Source organism: Pleurodeles waltl, chromosome 8, assembly GCF_031143425.1.
Source record: "Pleurodeles waltl isolate 20211129_DDA chromosome 8, aPleWal1.hap1.20221129, whole genome shotgun sequence".
NCBI lineage: Eukaryota > Metazoa > Chordata > Amphibia > Caudata > Salamandridae > Pleurodeles > Pleurodeles waltl.
In genome coordinates, this window is record NC_090447.1 from 329,010,097 (window position 1) to 329,029,884 (window position 19,788).

General features: G+C 46.1%; 1 protein-coding gene across 2 annotated transcripts in view; it reads right to left on the bottom strand.

Annotated features, from left to right (window-relative positions):
- The window catches only part of KDM6A (lysine demethylase 6A), a 709,557-nt gene that overhangs the window by 517,308 nt on the left and 172,461 nt on the right, over positions 1 to 19,788 (bottom strand). For both annotated transcript variants that reach the window (XM_069204190.1, XM_069204189.1), the window contains exons 8-9: positions 13,951 to 13,985; positions 5,022 to 5,115 (exon numbers count right to left, since the gene is read on the bottom strand). In XM_069204190.1, coding sequence (XP_069060291.1) covers positions 5,022 to 5,115; positions 13,951 to 13,985 — 129 coding nt within the window. The remainder of the gene's footprint in view (positions 1 to 5,021; positions 5,116 to 13,950; positions 13,986 to 19,788) is intronic.

Here is a 19,788-nt window from a genome sequence, read left to right on the forward strand (position 1 = left end):
GTTCTGCAACATTGTTTATCCAGCTCCTTCCAACAACTGCAACATATCTCTGAATGTGCATCCTCTGAGGGTGACAAGTCTTCAGTCTGCACAAGAAGCAAGAAGGAATCTCCCTTGGAGTGAAGGAGTCACTCCCCTGCATCCACAAGCACCAACTGCAATGAAGACAGGCTGTATGGATCCTCTCTCCTCCGGAACGGCGTGGATCCTGCATCCCAGGTGGTGGTCTGGAGTGGTCTCCTTGATCCTCTCTACCAGCTGTCTAACTTGGGAGACAGTAAGCCCTTGCCTCTCCTTGGAGGACAGTACCTCTGTGCACCGCAACTCTTGCAGCTACCAAGGCTTTTTTTGTTCTCCCTCCAAGGGCTCTTCGGGTTCTGTGTAGCCCCAGCCTCCAGCACACTTCCCTGCAAAGCACAGTCTCTTGCCTGCTGCTCCAGCGACGTGGGACTCCTCTCCAGGTGTGCCGAGTGGGCCTCACTACGACTCCTGTGCCTGCTGCCTACCTGTGAGTCGTATGTGGGGGCTGCCTCCTCTTCTTGTGACTCTCCCTGCTGTTGAGGGTCACCTCAGACTCTCTTCTTTGGGTAGAGTCCCCTGGACCTTGCTGGTCCTCTTCAGCCTTGCAAAACCTTCAACCACTCCTGCATTTGTCAAGGCTTGTTGGTGGTTTTTCAGCACCACTGACAGAATGCATCACAACCCCTGACATGGGACATCACTTCTAAAACGCCTCCTCTGCTCCTGTGCTGCACTGCTGACTATCTCAATCCACCGTCTACCTGGTCCTGCATCCACAGAGGGCTGGGTAGTGGCTCCTGCCACAGACGGGCACTCAAACTGGACTTGGTCCCCTTCTTTTTCAGGTCCTCTTCTGTTAGGATCCACCTCTGGGTTCTTCCAATCTTGTCTGGGTCTTGCAGTCTTTGTCCAAAGTTCTCTTGTGGGTTTGGGGAAAAACCAGGTAATTACCTCTTCTCTCCTGGGACATCTCCTTTAGGGTTTCTAGTTCCTCCAGCTTCCCTCTACTGATTCCCCTTCTTTTGGGTGGGGGACTGCCTTTCACATTCCACTTACTTCCACATATGGCTTGGTCTCCCCCTAGGGCCTCCACTATTTACTACTGTTTTTACTATTTGCTATTGCTTTCTATGCTAATCACCGACTATTAATGTGTACACAATAGTGTTTATTTACCTCCTATTGGAGTACTGCCTATTCAGTATTTTAGTATTTGTGCTACAAAAATAAAGGTACTTTATTATAGTAACACTGTGTGGTTCTGTCTTGTGTGTAAGTGCTGGGTGACTGTAGTGGTACTGCATATGCTTTGCATGTCTCCTAGATGCATCTTGGCTGCTCATCCACAGCTACCTCTAGAGAGCCTGGCTTCTTAGGCAGTCTACACCTCACTAATAGGGGATACCTGGATCTGGTGTAAGGTGATAACACCAGAGGTGCTCACCACACACCAGGCCTGAGGTAACAGACATACATATCATTCATGCATCACCTCAGAAAGAACTGAAGCAACCACCGCCAGTTGAGCACGTGGGGTTACTGGTGGTCTCTAGGTTCTTTAAGGCACAGGCTCTATTTTTAACTCTTATGACAACATTTAGGGCCACAGTGTCCTGCTTTCCTTAATCTTTATACTCTATCAAAAAAGGGTTTGTGAAAGACATTTATGCTGTTTTACATTAAAAAAACATGAAATTATATACATAATTCTCCTGGCCGTTTTTTTTTTTTTTTTTTTTTCTTAAGTACAAGATGAAGAATTAGACCATTGTAGCCTTCTCCTATTGGAAGCATAATATTTTTTCTTAAGTGACTTTGCAGGCCTTTCTGAAGAAACAATTGAGAAGATATATTGTGCAAAAGTGTGAGACTATTCAGTACTTATGACTATCAATGGAGATCCCCTAGGAGAAAACTGAAGCTTCTTAGAGTTACATCTTTAATGAGTGTTAATCCAGCGACAAATCAATTTTCCAGATTTTTAGAATCAGGTGATATTTGTTGTGGCTGTGTTTCAAGCACCAAAACACTTCCCAAAAGAGAAATAACCTAGGGATGGCCATTATCAACGTTCTGGAACTCCAAGGAGCAAACATCAGATGACCCAACTTTGGTGAAGCCCTGTGCTCCTGAGACTTTGGAATTTGCTAAAGCAGGGAGAAGCAGTGCCTTTCACTGTGTTTTACTGACAGATGAAGTCCGTTTGTAGGCAAGGTGTCCCAATGTTAATCATAATCGGTTGTTTATTTCTGCTCTTCCATGGGCACCATGTGAACCTGAATGCCTTGCTTAAGAAGCTCTGCAGTTGATTGAATTGGTGGACCTTAAACTGGGTCAGGCCGTGATGCTGACGGTGGTACAGGTGAAGGTACATTTGACAGAATAAAAAAGGTCTGGGCAAGGAAGCCTTGAGAAGACCTGCTACTTCAAAAGCGTCCACGTCAAGGAAATTAGCTGAAACCTGGACAACAGGAGGTGCTGGATAGAAATTATATTTGCAGTCTATAGGCTTCTTCATACATCAAACATTCTGTGAAGCAATTCATGCTTAGTTTATGAGGGTCTGTTGCTGCTTCAATGTCTCTTACTTGTCAGTGAGGACTTAACCCCTTACTCTACTCACTCATCAAACTCTTATCTGGAGTAAGGTTCATTCAAGATCCATTGGCAGGGTGGGTGACTGCTGTGGCTTTGACAGATGAAACGTACACTGGCAGAAGAATGGAGGAGACAGCAAGGAGCTGAAACGCTCATGACTAGCATCTAATAGGGATTAATATACAAGATGACACTGACATTGTCTTCTCAGCAAACATTTATTCCACTGTTTCAACAAACATGAGTCTAAGACACTTTTGCTAATGTTAGACAAGATGAGTTTTTTTTAGATTGTCGACAAAGTAGTTATTGAAGGTGTGGAAGACCTATTCACCACAGTAAAGGATTTTCTTATGACTGACATCATGGATATCGTCTGCGACAATGACATGGCATAGCTAAACAATGTCTTAAATGTTTGTGGCATATACTGTGACAATCCAGATAGCAAAACAATGAAGATTTATAGACGTTTCAGTCCTCAAAGATGAGTTGTTGTTCGTCTCAAGCAAGAAGAAAGGTCCTGTTGAGACTAGGTGCCTGATCAATCATTTAATGGAACTTAAGACTACAGGTTGAACCACAGCATGTTCTGCTGGTTAAAGTCATCTGCCATGCTTCCTCTTTGCAAGAGCAATCTGCAAATTAAGGTTCTTGCTAGGAGTGGGAAAAATTGCATGACAAATGTTCAAGAAATTACTAAAAATTTCACTTTTAGAGCTAATGTGCCTTGTTCTTATCTCATATGATATAAATATTATATTTCATGCAAGGGTATGCCTCTCACACAAAGTCATGCTAGATACCGGATGGAGAATAGCATGAACAGAAAATGCTTCTCAGCAGAAATAATTATCCAAAATTGTGTAATGCTAAATTTTGAGGAGTTTCCTGAATTTTGCCTTCTGTGTAATTGGGTGATTTTGCTAGCTTAAATTATATTTTGCAATCTTAAGTTTTATTTCACCAGGCCTACTTCTCATCTTAAATGAGCAGCGGTGCCCTTCCTGACAAAAGCTACAAAAATTAGATGACAGTGTATTTTCAGGTCAACTGACAAGTTAATACCTTCAAAATGCAGCTGATGGCCAAAGGGCATATAATTCTGTCTTTCGTAAGAAAAAACATTTTTAATGTTTCATCTTCAAATTGTCAAGTCAACATCCTGCTACTACTACTTTTTGAGCACCAAGAAGTTCAGCACTGTGTGTGCATTACAAATAAATATAAAATATATATGAAGAGCGTTTGGAGCCTGACCAAAGCACTGATTCAGAATGAAAAGTGCCTTTTTTCTCCACAATGCTCAAAGTTCAGTTGTGTCTTTTTTGGATATTATAGGAAGTGGCAGATAAGGGGCACTGAAAGGATTCCTCATGTGAAGGATATGCACAAATGCAAATCCTATCTACACTCTCTCCAAAAGTCTTTTCTGAGAGGGTCTTACAGTTTAAGGTAATGTGATCTGCATGAAACCAACCCACTGAACATACAATGCAAATTTATGCCCAACGTGTTACGCAGGGTTTAAAAAGATTTTTTTCCCTGTTTCAATGACATTTCATCTGTGATGGGAGAGTTCCATTCCCCTTGGCCCTAGCCTTCTAGGAACAAAGGAAAAACTAGTTAATATCATATCCTGTAACTAGGGGTGAGAAAGATGCAAGAACTAAGAGCAATGTCCGGGAAAAGTAACATAATACTATGGGGGTTATTCCAACTTTGGAGGAGGTGTTAATCCGTCCCAAAAGTGACGGAAAAGTGACGGATTTACCACCAGCCGTATTACGAGTCCATTATATCCTATGGAACTCGTAATACGGCTGGTGGTATATCCGTCACTTTACCGTCACTTTTGGGACGGATTAACACTCCTCCAAAGTTAGAATAACCCCCTATGTTTCTTGTGAAGTAGACGTCTTATGTGACCAGAGCTCTTGAGGATTCTGGTTCAATTGATGTGCAGTACAACATTTGAGCTTCGCAAGCCATGCAGGGTTGGAGGGCGAGGGTAGAATTTGAGTTGCCCGATGTAGATAGAGTGCACAAAGTGCAATGTTAAATTTGTACATATTACTGCTGCTCTTTTAACATTTACTACCAAGCACAGCAGTCTTGTGAGGAATACTTTAAGTGTCCAACGCTGGACAATGGGAAACATATACATGTTTAAATTAAGTTTAAAGAGTGGGGGCGGAGAGTGCTCATAGGGGGGCACAGAATAGACTTCCATGCAGGGTCTAACCTGTGACTCATTCTATAATCTTCAAAAGGGAATTATAAAAACTCTTCTTTATATCTATATGTAAATAAGTATATAAAAAATGTACCTAAACCAACAAGTTGTGTTTCTTCACTCGTTCACAATGAAATGTTAAAAAAGCGTTAATGTCTGTACATACCTAACTGTTGCAAAACAGTTGCCTTGACCTGGGCAGGAAGGTTTTCCGTCTGCAATAGTTGTTCATATGCTTCTTTTGCAGAATGATACTTTCTCTGCAGAACAGTAAATGATAGTTAATAGAAATGCCTTGCTCCTCAAGTACACGTCACAAAACGACAACAGCCTGCACTTTGAAATATTATTCTATTTCGAGACATCCATGAACCACTGGTATGGTAGATAAATCGTGAAGGAAAAACTGTTTTTGGAAGGACCACTACATTCCTGATTGCGGTCCCGTTCATGCCCTGAGCACTGCTGCAAGCATGGTTTCCTAGCAAAATTGCTAGAAAAACTGTTTAAAGAGAATAAAGACTACATTTCTCATATGCGTGCAATTTATGCTGCATGTGCAAATTAGAGGATTCTTTGCGAAGACTAGAGTCTGCTTGGATAAGGTATCATTGTATGAAAGGTGACTCATGTCTTTTTTTTGCTCAGGAAAGTGAACAGATTGTTTTAAAAAATATATGCTAAAAGGGGTAATAGTCCTACCACTGTACAGTGGCCAAAACAATGTCCTCTTGTGTAATATATAATGTGGTATGGAAAACTGAAAAAAAAAACAAAAAAAAAACACATGTTTTCAATATTGAATCTCAAGTTTTAAAAATGTTTAAAATTAGGAATCCATCTATTCTCACTCATGGACTATAGCATGCTACACAGAGCGAAAGACAAGCTGTTGACTTTCCTTCACGTAAATGGACCAATAATCAGCCACTCCCTAACTTGTCAGATGTGGTGTGCGGTTCACTCAGCAGTTACTTCCATAAAAGGAACTTGAATTAACCAGTTGCTCAACAAAGGATAAGATTAACATGAACAAGTGTCCTCTAAGTACTCACAGCAGACATTGTGTGAATGCTTGAGACATAACTGTGCGGCTGAAGAGGAGTATATGAAGCTAAAAGTGCAGTTCTCCCCTCATGAGTATCACAATGCACATGCCTCAAATAAACAGGTAGCTGAAATACATAATTACTATAAAAAAAGGAATGTGTTTCTAACCAGTAGACATCTCTTCGTGGCATGTAGTACTGTACATTCACATGCTGTGCATAAGCTTGCCATATAGCGTTGAGTTCGGAGTGGTACAACTTGTTTTTAATCAAAGAATGTTTGAGTCACAGGATTGAGGGGTGACTCCTCTCGTTGTAGTGCGCATGAGCATCAAGTCCTTTGTAAGATTTTTTTCTCCACAAGCGGAAGAGTGACGTAGTGTGGAAAGAGTAAAAGAGAAAGATGTCCATGCACATACAAAATTTATATATTAACATAAATACAACGGCCGCAGGCATCTGGGGAGGAGGGAGGGAGCATCTGAATCTATAGCACTACATGCCATCAACAGATGTCTACTGGTAAGTAACATTTTCCATTCAGTGGCAGGTGTGGCTGTAGATTCATAGGCTGTGCATAGACTGAAAAGCAGAGTCCCTCTATAAAGCGGTGGTTAGCGTGCGGGAGTTGCAATTGTTTGGAAAAGTGTTTTAAGTACTGCTTGGTCAACATTAGCTTGTTGCCTTGCTAGTACACCTACACAGTGTTTTGTAAAGGTGTGTGGTGTAAACAATGTAGATGCTTTACAATTGCTGCATATGAAAGCCATTGAAGAACCTTTCTTCCTAGTAAAGTGTGCTCTAGGTGTGAGTGGTAAATTTTGTTTTGCTTTAGCATGTTAAGTTTGAATACACTCGACTATCCACCTACCTATACCAGCTTTTGATGTAGGGTTTCCTTTGTGGGGCAATGAAAAGGACACAAAAAGATGTTTAGTTTTTTTCTAACTGTTTAGTTCTAAGCCTTTTTTTTTTTTTTTTTTACATCAAGAATGTGTAGAGCCCTTTCCGTCGCAGTGTCTGGTGGGGAAAGAAAACTGGTAGTTCAATTGATTGACTGATTGATATGAAACTGAGAAACTAACTTTGGTAGGAACTTAGGATTACTACTTTTTCTTTGTGAATATTGAAGAATGGTTCTTCCAGGGTTAAAGCCTGGAGCTCACTGACACCTCTAACGGAAGTGATAGCCACTCGAAAAGCTACCTTCCATGTAGGAATTGAAATGAACAGGAATGTAGTGGCTGAAAAGGGGAACGAATGAGGCTTGTGAGAACAACATTAAGGGTCCAGGATGTTGCCAAAAGCACCGTTGGTGGAATGACTCCTAAGTCCTCCCATAAATGCCTTAATGAATGGAACTCTAAATAAAGAAGTATGATGTCTATTTTGAAGATATATAGCTAAAGCTGCTAAATGAAGCCAAATGGAAGTGTAAGCTAAATTAGCGTTTTGCAAATGGAGTAAGTAAACAATCTGTTGCACGGCTGCTTTGAGAGGGTCAATGTTTTTCAGTTGGCAGTAGCAGAAAGTATTTCCACTTTGCTGCATAACATTGTCTAGTTGTGGGTCTATGCTCTTCTTTAAGAATGTTCCCACATTCTTGCAGTAGTTGTAAATATCCAAATTCTATGACCTCAGGAACCATATTGATAGGTTGAGTGACTTGGGGCCTGGATGTCTTATTTGTCCTTGATTCTGTGTTAGAAGGTCCAGCTTGTTGGGGACCTTTTGATGTGGAACTAGTGAGAGATCCAAAATTGTTGTGAACATGGCTGATGTGCCCACTTGGGAGCTACAAACATCATGGTGAGGGAAGATTGTTTGAGTTTCCAAACTAGAAAAGGAATGAGTGGGAGAGGCAGAAAAGAGTAAGCAAATATCCCTGCCCAACTTATCCATAGAGCATTGCCCGTGGACTGAGGATACCTGGATGCAAAGTGTTGCCATTTTGAGTTTTGCGCGGTGGTAAATCGGTCTATTTGAGGTGCTCCCCATTTTAGAAAGTATTGTTGTAGGAATTGCAGGTGGGCTTGCCATTTGTAGAATTGTTGCTGCATCCTGAGTAGGTCTGCCAACTGATTGCCCATTCCTGGAAAATACTGTGCCATTACGTGAATGTTGTGAAGAATTGCCCATTTCCATTTTGTCTGTGCAAGATGGGACAGCTGAGATGAACGTGCCTCCCTTCCCCCTTTTTTGAAGATGGTATATGGCAGTCATGTTGTCAGTACTTACTAGCACTACTTTGCAAGTATGGAAGGAACACCCTCATTGCTAGGAGGGCTGCGTGTAACTCCCGGTGATTGATGTGCAAGGACTATTGAGTCATATTCCATAGGCCTTGTACTGTGAGGTTGTGGCGATTAGCTCCCCAACCGGTCTGATGTGTCTTTAGTAAGAATGATCTGAGGCACAGGGTCCAATAAGGGCCACCTTTTCATAAGGTTTGTGGTATTCCCCCACTGCAGCGAGCGAAGAGCTTGGTGGTCCAACACTAGCTCTTCAAGTTGACACTGTACGTGAAACCACTGACGAGAGTCACTGTTGAAGGGGCCACGTGAAGTCTGGCATGAGGTATGATGGCAATCAAGGAAGTTATCTTCCCTAGCAGGCTCATGAAAGTCCTCACTGTCTATGAATGGTTTTCTGTTAACTGAGAAATCAAGGAGGGAAAACTATGAACACAGGCTGGGCAACACTCGCACTAATTGTGTATTGAGAACAGGACATAGATAAGGTTGTATCTAAAGTAGTTAGAGATGGGATTTTAGATAATTGATTGGGAATCCCATAGTGTGTAGGAGATTGTGAGTTGAGTATGATGTTGACATTTTTATAAGGTGCTGACTTGGATAAGTCAGTCGTCCACGCAAGGGAAAACATGAATGTGATGTCTTCTGAAGTGTGTGGCAACTACTGCAAGACACTTGGTGAATACTCTGGGAGCGGTTGCGACTCCAAAGCGTAAGACTTTGAACTGGTAATGTTTTCCTGCCACCACAAATCTGAGGTATTTGCAGTGTGCTGGATGGATGGGTTTGTGAAAGTAAGAATCTTTTAGATTGAACGCTGTTATAAAGTTGCCTTGTTGGGGAAGGGTAATGACATCTTGAAGAATGCTCTGATACAATGTAGTTGTTTAACGGTCTGAAATCCAGAATTGGCCTGAGTGAAACGTCTTTTTTGGGTATAAAAAAGTATAGGGAGTATACTCCCGAACCTTGATGTTTTAATGGGAATGACTCTATAGCTCCTTTGAGGAGAAGCGATTGTACTTCTTTGAAAAGAATGAGATGTTCTTGTGAAAGTGTGTGTAAGGGGGTATATTTGGTGGAGTGGAAATGAGATCCAGACAGTAACCATTTAGGATAAAGGAAAGAACCTACTCGTCGGTGGAGGTATCAGACCATTGTGGGTAAAAATGTTGAAGTCTTCTCCCTACAGGAGTGGTGAGTGGTGGAAGGTGGAGGCAGTCATTGTTTGGCAGTGGAGATGGAGATTCTAGAAGTGGATGTCTTTCCTCTGCCTCTAGTATTGTTCCCTCTGTGGGAACCTCTATATAATCCCCTCATATAGGATTGAGGGGAGATGTACTCCTCCAAGCATCAGTAGCAGTGGGGCCAGTATTTCATATGAATTATTCTCACACCACGTGCCAGGGGTACAAACAGTGTTTGTTTTTTTAATATCCATGCAACTCGTATCGTTTGATAGATAAATGATACACGTTCCATGGATATAAAAAACATACACTTTTTGTGACCCTGGCACGCGGCGTGACAATCATTGTGACGCCACGTGCCAGGGCCAGAAAAAGTATGTGTTTTTTTATATGAGAGAATCCTCTTGTAAGCATCAGCAACATTGGGGCCATTATTTCAAATGGATTAATGTCATGTATGCCGTGAGAATAACTCATATGAAATACTGGCCCCACTGCTGCCAATGCTTAGAGGAGGAAAGCTCCTCTAAGCATTGGTAGCTTTGGGCCAGTATTTCTTGTGAATTATTGTCACGCGTGCCAGGGGTACAAAGAGTGCTTGTACCCTCCTTGCTCTCTCTTCCCCACCCCCACCCCCACCCCCACCCCCACCCCCCCCCCTTAAAAAGCTCTTTTCGTGCCTGGGCCCTTTACTGAAGTGCCAACGCTCTCGGCTCTTTCCTCCAATCCCCCCCTGCCACTCCTGTCCCTCATCCCCCTTTCTTGCACTGATTGTTGGGCAGGGGCATAGATTGGTCAGAGAGGAATGCAGATTGGTAGGGGCACTAAGAGAGAGAAAGAATATTATTTTGTGAAAAAATAGCATTTTTGAAGTATTCCCAAACAGAGTGAAGGAGAGAATGTGTGTGCCTTTCTGTTTGTGTAAAATTCAATGGAAAATCCTGGAGACACCTCACTGCACCGACTAAAAACCCCTGTACCCAACTATTTATCACAAGATACATTTGTTAGGGGAGTGTACCTCCGGTCCTCTCCCCTCCTCACAGAGAAGTCATCACTCTCCCTGGTCTGTGTGAGAGAGGCCAAGCAGAGGTGAGAGGCTCCACACCTGGCGCTACTGCTGGTTCCTCACAGGCCCTGGGTTACTTCAGAGCCATCGTGTGCCCTGCTGGAAGCAAGGAGCCAGGAGTGAAGCTTATCTAGGGAACTCCAAGTATTTTGTTCAAATCACAGTTTGGCCTCTGAAGAAATTAAGCTTAAAGTAAATGAAGCTGGGCGTTGGGAGGGTCTCTAGGAAAAATCTGCGAGTTGCTTGGACGTTAGTAGCCCACGACCATTTTCATTGACCAGAAGTAGCTCTCACTACAGAAAAGGTTGGAGACCCCTGCCCTACAGTGTCTAAGTCAATTCTTAGACATTGTAAGTGCAGTGTGGACATATTAAAATCATGGGCTGGGAGTTTGTCATTACGAACTCCACAGCTCTGTGATGGCTTCACTGAAGACTGGGAAGTTTGGTATCACACTTCTCAGAATAATAAACCCACACTGATGCCAGTGAGAGATTTATTGTAAAATGCACACAGAGGGCATCTTAGAGATGACCCTTGTATTTTACCCAACCCTTTAGTGTAGGGTTGACCGGTCTGTGCCAGACTGCAACAGACAAGTTTCTGACCCCATGGGTTGAGAGCCTTTCTGCTCTCAGGGGTCAGGAACAAAGCCTGCTCTGGGTGGAGGTGCTTCACACCTCTCCCCTACAGGAACTGCAATACCTGGCAGTGAGCCTCAAAGGCTCAGGCCTCCTGTTACAGTGCCCCAGGGCACTCCATCTAGTAGAGATGTTGCTTCCCTCCTCCTCCCACCTCCACAATACCTTGCCTAACCGCAGCTTCAAGTCTCCTGCTACCAAAAGGCGATGCATTATGCAGGACCAGCTACCTCTACAAACCACCAGAGAACTGCCTACCCAGCAGAGGACCAAGAACTCCAGAGGACAGCGGCTCCGTCCAGAAGAAATTTTCCAAACCGGCTCCAGAACCACCCCAGATCCATGAGCTCTGCCCACTCTGCACCGGATGAGTACAGCCCGTGTCCAGGTGGCCCACCGGTCCAGAGAACGTACCCAGGCGATTCAGACCTCAAGTCCACCCTGGGTTGACCCCTCATGGACGACACCTGCACTCTGAATCCGGAGAAACCCAGTGACTGCGACCCGGATCAAACAAAGATTCCTGACACCCACAGGTACACCTGCACCAGCAGCCCCCCGGCCTCGGGAAATCCGACCGACTTCCAGCAATGTCCAGCGGGCACCTCTCCTAACTGTCCAGCCTTTGATTTTCCAGAACTGACCCCCTGGACCCAGCCTGCAGCATCTTTGTGACCCCTGGGGTTCTCCCATTGAAAAGCATTTGGCACCTGACGCTGTGTTTGCACCCTGCCGGCCCTGTGCTGCTGAGGCTGTATATTTGGTGCTGACCTGTGGCCCCCTCCAGAGCTCCTCTATACACGCCAGGTCTGCACCCTGAAGTCCCGGGTACTTATCTGCAATCTGTTTTCTTCGAAGTCCCCCAGTCCTCATAGGATTCTATTGAAAACCAGGCGCCAACTTTGACCTCTGCACTCAGCCAGCCCTGTGTTGCTGGTGATGCACTGTTGGGGCTAATCTAAACTTTAACCTGTAGACAACCTAAACCGTGAAGACTGGGATTGTAAATTGAGAACTTACCTGCTAACTGTGCTAATACTTTTTTTTGCCCTAGGACTGCATTGGATCCTTTGAGAAACTGCATTGTGAAATTATAAAATTGAAAAGTATTACTTACGTGTAAACCGTTTTACCTGCAAAACCTAAACAAAGTACCTTTGATATATATGCTTGATACATACTTACAATTGTAAGTACCTGTAACAAAGACCTTTTGGTTCTAGTAATGAAGTAACAAAATATATTTCTGCTATATAAAAATATTTGCCTGGAGTTAGTCATCGAGTGTGTGCCTCATTTCTTGACTTTGAATGTACAGCAAAAGCTTTTCACTAACTTCTAATATGGCTAACTGCTCGACCACACTACCACAAAAGAGAGCATTAGTATTACCTATGTTATCCTCTGTTAAGCCTCCGGGGAACCCTGGACTCTGCACATGACACCGTTTTTGGCAGTTTTTGGCACAGTATATACAGTGCCATCTTCCTACAGTGGGTGCAGGGACCTTTGTACTCACGGTCTGCGCCAACTGCAATTCTTGGCTCTCGATGTCGGACTGAATGTCGGAGCCTTGAATTGAAAAGGCATTCTCTTTCTGTGGTTCCCTCCTACACGTGCTCCTCCCCGATAATATCTGGTGTGTCCTCTGGAGCCTGAGACGCCATTTTGAGTCGGCGAGCTCTTCTGTGCCGAAAAGATCAACAGACATTGCAGGTTTGCTCGTTGTGGTCGGGGGAGAGACACAAATCATACACCTGGTGTTGATCTGTGTGGGAACTTGGAATGACATTGAAGGCAAAAGGGAAATGGAGTCTGATTCATCAGGTCTGCAGCATATCCAGAAGAATTGTGTAGGAAGTAGGACCAAAAAGGGGCACGAACAGCATGAAGGGTGGGGCAGAGGTGTAGGGAGGGCAATCAATTTCGAGAGTGAAAATCGAACCGAGGTTAGTATGCGAAAGAAATGCGCTCAAAAACAATACCATTGCAGGAAGGAAGACCGAGAGAAACCGGTTTAGGGTTGTTTCAAGCCGAGAACTTTGAGCAAGAGGAACACCCATCCAAACCTGATGGCAGAGAAAAACAATCTAACAAAGGACTTGATGCACATGCGCACTAGCACCTAGCGTAAGAATCACTCAATCTTGTGACTCAAAAACATTCTTAGAAGAAAAACAAGTAGTACCACCCCGAACCCAACACTAGATGGCAAGCTTATGCACAGAATGTGTTTCTACAGCCACACATGCCATTGAACATAAATTTCCTCTGTCTGAAGAGAGGGATATTATGATAAAGGGAATTCTTAAAATCTTCATGATCATGTACTTGATGAACGTTTAACAGCCTAGACTGTCCTAAGCTTTTGTCTTCCTGTGCCATCAGAAAAAAAAACTAGGTTGCTTAACTGATTCTTTTGTTAATCAGTGCCAACATACTTCCTGGATGAAGAAGCGTGGCAAATTTGTCCTTTGCATTTAGATGACTTCTCAAACCTAACAATGTACTGCCTATAATTATACCATGTCCAGGATACAGTACCCACTGGTCTGAATGAATTTGTTCCAGTTCCATAAGAATCCTCCATTAACCGTATTCCCTCACAGTCCTCTAATTGAGCATTGACACTGCCACCTCTAAACATACATAAATACCTTGAACCATCTGTAATAGTAACTGTGTCAGGTGTTAAGATGAATGACTGAGTGGTGTAAATACTGTACTCTGCAGATACTGTAATCTTAACATGGTCAATTCCACACATTTCACTACAATAAAAACAATTCACATGCTGACACAAAAAGTGCATCTAAACTTCCAGTTACAATTCTTTCGCACTGTTTTAGTAATTGTAGTTTAAGCAAAGGGAAAACAAATAAGGGACTCACCTGAGTTTCATACAAGTGAGCAGTGTGAAACTGAACTGCAAGACAAAAAACTAATATTAGTCATGAAAGCTTCAACATTAAAAAATAAAACCTTATAAAATGGGCAGCATCTAAAAAACAATGAGTATGAGCAAATGTTTATTCTACAGATATACTGTGTCTTCACTATCTAGAAAAATCCTAGTGATGGCGAGGATTTACAAAAACTGTAAATTGGAATCTAATATCTGTTCACCTTCTTTGAGCCCTGTCCATACCTGGGAATCATTATGAAATGAAGTCCAAAACAGATATTAGTCATAACTCAATGTAAAAAATGGTCTGGCCTCGAGGTCTTTGACGCACACTACTGTAGAAAGAAAAGTATATTCATCACATGACCAGAGGGAACTGTGGGTCGGTGGCTGCCATGCAGAGTGTAGGAAGCTGACTTGGTGTGTGGTGGACACCTATGGTGCTTGCACCTTATAGCAGGTCCAAGCAACCCCTATTAGTTAGTGACAGTGTCTAGAAGCCAGGGATCTCTAGTGGTAGCTGTGGTGTGCAGCCAAGACTTATCTAGGGTGAGTGTAAAGCACTTGCAATACCATGGCAGTCACACTAACTTATCACACACGAAAGGAAACACACTGTGTTACAAAAATAAAGGATAGTTTATTACAGTAGCACTTAACTAGATTACTTATAGGCAGTCCCCCAACTGGAGGCAAGTACACCTTAAGTACTAGGAATTATGGAAAAACAAGCAGCATTGGCAAGAAATAGTAGAAAATAGCTGGGACTATTTAGGGGGTGGGGGGATGGGGGGGGGGGGTCGCAGGGGCGGCAAACCATATACTAAAATAGTGGAATGCTAAGTTAGGTCCCCCACCCAAGGATGTGAAATAGTTAGAAGGAAGCTGGGAGAACTCGAGACCAAGAGTTGAGTGTACCTAGGTGACCCCCAGCAACCAGAGGCAAGTTACCTGGTGTTCCCAAAGTCTAACAAGGGGACTTGGAAACGGAAGATAGAAGGACCAGTCCAGTCCAGTGGAACCCAACGGTGGATTCTGGAAGAAGATGACCTGCAAGAGAAGGGACCAGAGTCCAGTCCATCCAGGAGAGTCCAGGTGGGACAGCAGCCACTACCCACCCTTCTGTGTCTGAAGATCTGTGGATGAAGATCTAGGTCGACGAGGGAAGATGAGGATCAGCTGTAGAGCCCAGGAGCTGCAGAGGTCCTTGGAGCTCTGCAGATGATGCCCCACGCTGGTTGCTGTGGCAGGAGTACCACCAACAAGCCTTGGCAAATGCAAATCTGGGCATAAGAGGATTTGCAACAAAGAAGGGGACCAGCAATTTCCAGAGGACTCAACCCTTTAACTCAGCAGTTGGTCGAGCCGGAAGAAGCACTCACAGCCCTCACGGGCAACCCACTGGCAGCAGGCACAGTAAGTGAGAGGCGCAGTCAGCACACCTGGAGGGGAGTCCAACATCGCCGGAGCAGCAGAGGCGTGACTGTCCTTGCAAGGATGAAGTGCTGGAGGCCAGGGCTACTTGGAGTCCGAAGATCCCTCTGAGCAGGAGTCAACAAGCCTTGGCTGCTGCAAGGGTTGCAGTGCACAAGGGGGGTACTGTCCTGCAAGGAGAGGCAAGGGCTCACTGTCTCCTAAGTTGGACAGCTCATAGAGAGGACCAAGGGGACCACTCAGACCCACCACCTGTGTTGGAGATTCTTCTTGGAGCCGGATGGCAGAAGATCCAAGCAGCTGGTCGTCATTGCCTTAGGTGCCTGTGGATGCTTCTTTGCTGCAGCTGAAATCTTGCTGACCCCAGAGGATGCCCAGCTGTGGAAATGTTGCAGTTGCTGGAAGGAGCTGGAGAAACAATGTTGCATGGCGAGATCCTCTGGGGAGTTGCAAGCTTTTTTGGTTCCTGAAGAGTTCTGTTGCGGTTAGTGGTCACTTCCCTTTCCTTTGTGTGCTTCGCTCCGGAGCAGGGACCGGGGGTCCCCCTCTACATGCAGCTTCTATCTGTATTTGCGAAGAGTATGCAGCATTGTGGTCATTAAATGTAGTTTGTTTATTGGGTGTCTACACACATGCCTTCTAGGACATGGCCAGCCAGATTTTGCCAGCAGTCCCGGAAGTCAATTGATGGTGGACAACACACAGCCAAGTGTGGTTTGTGCTGGCCTTGATTCTACAAATTGCCCGGGAAGGGCATTTTTTTTTTTTTTTTTTTAACCAGTTTTGTAGTCTGCTGACACGCATGGATGTGTCCAACAGATTTTTTGGAGATGTACACGCTTCTGTCATGGATATGCTCTTTGGTGCATGCCTGACTGGTGTGAAAGCTGCTTATGCCTTGGAGCTTGTTAAGAAAAGATGAGTCACAGTGTGTGCTACTTGGGGTTGACCCCTCCGTGCCAAGCAGTTCCTGCAGCACTTAAAACATTTTATGTGCTGGGTGGCACCTATATAAGAATGACAACGTCACTTTTGGCGCGGACGATGCTGATGGCAGAGAAGCCGATCAGTGCCACCTACCGGCACGCAGGGGTACAGCTCACAAAAATGCCTGTTGACCTGGTATAAGGTGCAAACAACCCAAGTGTCCACCACACACCAGGCTTGCTTCCTACACAGAGCCAAAGAGATAATGGACCCTCTGCTGACGCATCCTCCAGAAGGTCAAAGTTAAGCTGCACGACAACCAGTCACGATTTTGTAATCTCAGAGCGCAACATTAGTCAAGATCGTAATCGTAGTTAAGAGGGCTAGGTAGTCAGAATAAGAATGGGATCTTTTTCTGGCACCTTTCTTGGGATAGGAGTTGCTCAATTGCTCTACTGCATCGTTAATGCATAGTCCGTTTACATCGGCATGCGTACATTTAACTCTGCTTTTGAGGAATTGGTGGTTACTTTCTAACAAACTCTATGTAATATCTGAATTGTATAATGTTTAGTAGCGACCTGCCTGTTGAGATGGATTGCTAATTTTGCAGCCAGTCCTTGATTCTGTCAACTCCTGCTATTATAAGTAATGCAGGTGTCCCCAATAAGTTATAGGTTAGAAGTAATGCTTCCTGTGCTGCTTTGGCCTCCTGGTTTTCTTCTTGAGTGAAAATACTGTCTTCCTGGGTTGTTCTTGTACTGCTGTGTTTGCCCTTGAACACCCCTGGATAGGATCGGTCTTTGTGGCCTATCCCTGTAGGGCATTATGTCCTCTTATTGCCAATCGTTGAACTCTAACAAAAGGAACCCCTCATCTGCAAGTGCTCTTATCAGCCCTGCAGTATCACTGGCCTTCTTTATTCACTCCACAGTTTAGTACACTGAGGGGCCTTTTAAAATGTTATCCAATAAACGATTTACCAATTATGTTTACCTGAATTTCATTTCTAAACCCTGAAACTCTTAACCAGGAGTGTATTCTGAGAACACTCACTGTGAGGAGTTAGCCACATCCAAGTCCAACATTAAGCAATTCTGATGCCTTTATGAAGTATGGATTTTACCCACTTTTGCTATTCGTCTGGAAGGTGTTGAAGCATATATTTTAATATCTTCTCACTGTTAGTGCACTTATACATTCAGCAAAGTATTAGAGTTAGATGTACGACACTTTTCTGGATATTGCCTCTAAAATCATCTGGTGGTGGTCCATGTGCATTTGTTGAGTGGCTGTGCTAAAAATCAGAACCGGGTTCTACATGTAATACAAGCCATATCATGATGTGCCTGGTTCAACAGCAACGAAGGTCTTATGAAAATTTTAACAATTCAGAGCTATTAGGGTCCAATTATACTCATGTACCCAGCAAATCTCAGTGATACACAACTCGAAGAGACTTTGAAAATCTAGAAGCTGCATGGTTGACCGTGTTACAGCCTCTCAAGTAAAATAAGCAACCTGCCTCCCTTAATGGGGGGGGGGGGGGCAAATGCACACCCACAGGCCAATCACCCCGAAAGACCATTAAGAAGCCGGATAAGGGTAGGCGTGGCTACGGGTGTCAAGATGGCGGTTGCACTCTAAGAGTACTCTGGACCCCTCCGTCATCCGCCCGAACAATCCACCTTCTCTGCCCCCACTCTCTCAATCACGGAACCCCCGGGCGTGCTCTGGCGACTGGTGCTCCCGATCGGCCGTGAGCCGCAACACCCGGGGCTCGCGCTCATTCGGAGAGGCTGGTCGGGCCTGCGGCAGCCGAGACCAGGGCTCCCTGTAACGCCTTGCGCTCCCGGCCTGGACGCTTGCCGGGCCGGGCGCTGCGGAGGCGCATTGACTGCTGGCGCCCCCCGTGGAAGCGCTGCACCGACTGTGCTGCCGGGGGTCGAGGCGGCTGCCGGCGGTGGTGGCTGATACCCACCTGGTGCCTTACGGAGCAGTTCCCCCTGGAACGAGCAACATCTGGAACTCGCGCTCCGTCAGAGGGTCTGGTTGGGCCCGCGGCAGCCAGGGCCTCCAGTGGGGCCTTGCGCTCCCGGCCTGGACGCTTGCCGGGCCGGGCTCCACGGAGGCGTGTCGACTGCTGGTGAACCCACCCCCCTCCCCCCCCGGTGGAGGCGCTGCACCGGTTGTGCGGCCGGGCCGGCCGCTCATCGGCTGCCGGCGGCAGCACCTGATCCCCACTTGGTGTTTTTTTGCGGGGCAGCTCCCCCTGAAACGAGTTGCTCCTCCCGGATGGTGGGCGCAGGGTGCTGGGGCCAGCCCCGAGCACGGGAGGAGGCAGCGAGGCCCTGCCCCAGCTGAATGTTCGTGGACAAAGGGCCGAGGAGGACAGCGGGATAGGCACCAGTGACGCGCCGGCCGGTGAGACCCACGGGGGCCCCCTCCTTGTTTTCTTGACGGGGCTCGGGGTTGAAGAGTGGAGAAATAGTCTTCCCCCCCCCCCCCCCCCCCCCCCCCCTTCCTTATTACATCCGAGACCCACTGGAGTCTGGGGAGTGCTGTGCCCCACAGCTGGGTCCGGATTGGGACCAGAGGTCGGCGCCTGGACGGAGACAGGGGCGAGGGGACATTCGGTCCCCCAGGCACCGCATCGCAATACCTGGCAGACGGCAGAGACTCCAGGGACACCCCCTCCAGACGCCCTGGGATCAGAAGTGGTCCTAAGTCAGCAGGACAAGGCCGGGAGCGACTGGGGTGAGTCCCCCCCTCCTCCTGCCCTTCTTGACGCGGTGGGCGACCCTGCCCCCTGGGGACCACGGGGCCCGGGGTGCCGTGGAGGTGTGCTGGTTGGGGCCCGGTTACCCGGACCTGGGGGGGGGAGGGGGACTGGTGGTCGGCCGCTGCTCCGGAGGAGACCATCACGGGGACGCCCCCTGACTCGTTGGCCTGGCGAGGACGACACCCCCTCCGGGTTGGACCGCGCCACGGCGGCCTTGCTCAATTCCTGAGTGAATCATGGGGAAGGACAGGGCCTCCAGACAACCGCAACCGTCCCAACAGAAGATCGACCAATTTACTACACCGGCGGCCTCTCTGGCCGGGGATGGGCCCCCGCCTGGCGAGCCGAACCCGGGGGGGGGGGGTCAGTGCTATCCTTCAAGCAATCCAAACATCACAGCAGGCATTCGAAACCAAAATTGGGGAGGTGAGAGAAGACTGGGGCCTCCTCAGACAAGACCTTAGAAATGCAGTGGGCCGGATCACGGAAGTGGAAAGTCGCGTATCACAGACCGAAGACGACCTGGCGGACCTTAGGACCAAAGTAGCTCAGCTGCAAACTCCGACTGGTTAACTGTATCGCCGGGCCGAAGATGCCGAAAATCGCTCCAGGCGCAACAAGCTACGCTTTGTCGGTTTCCCGGAGGGAGCAGCGGATAGCAAAGCCCCTGAGTTTCTGGAG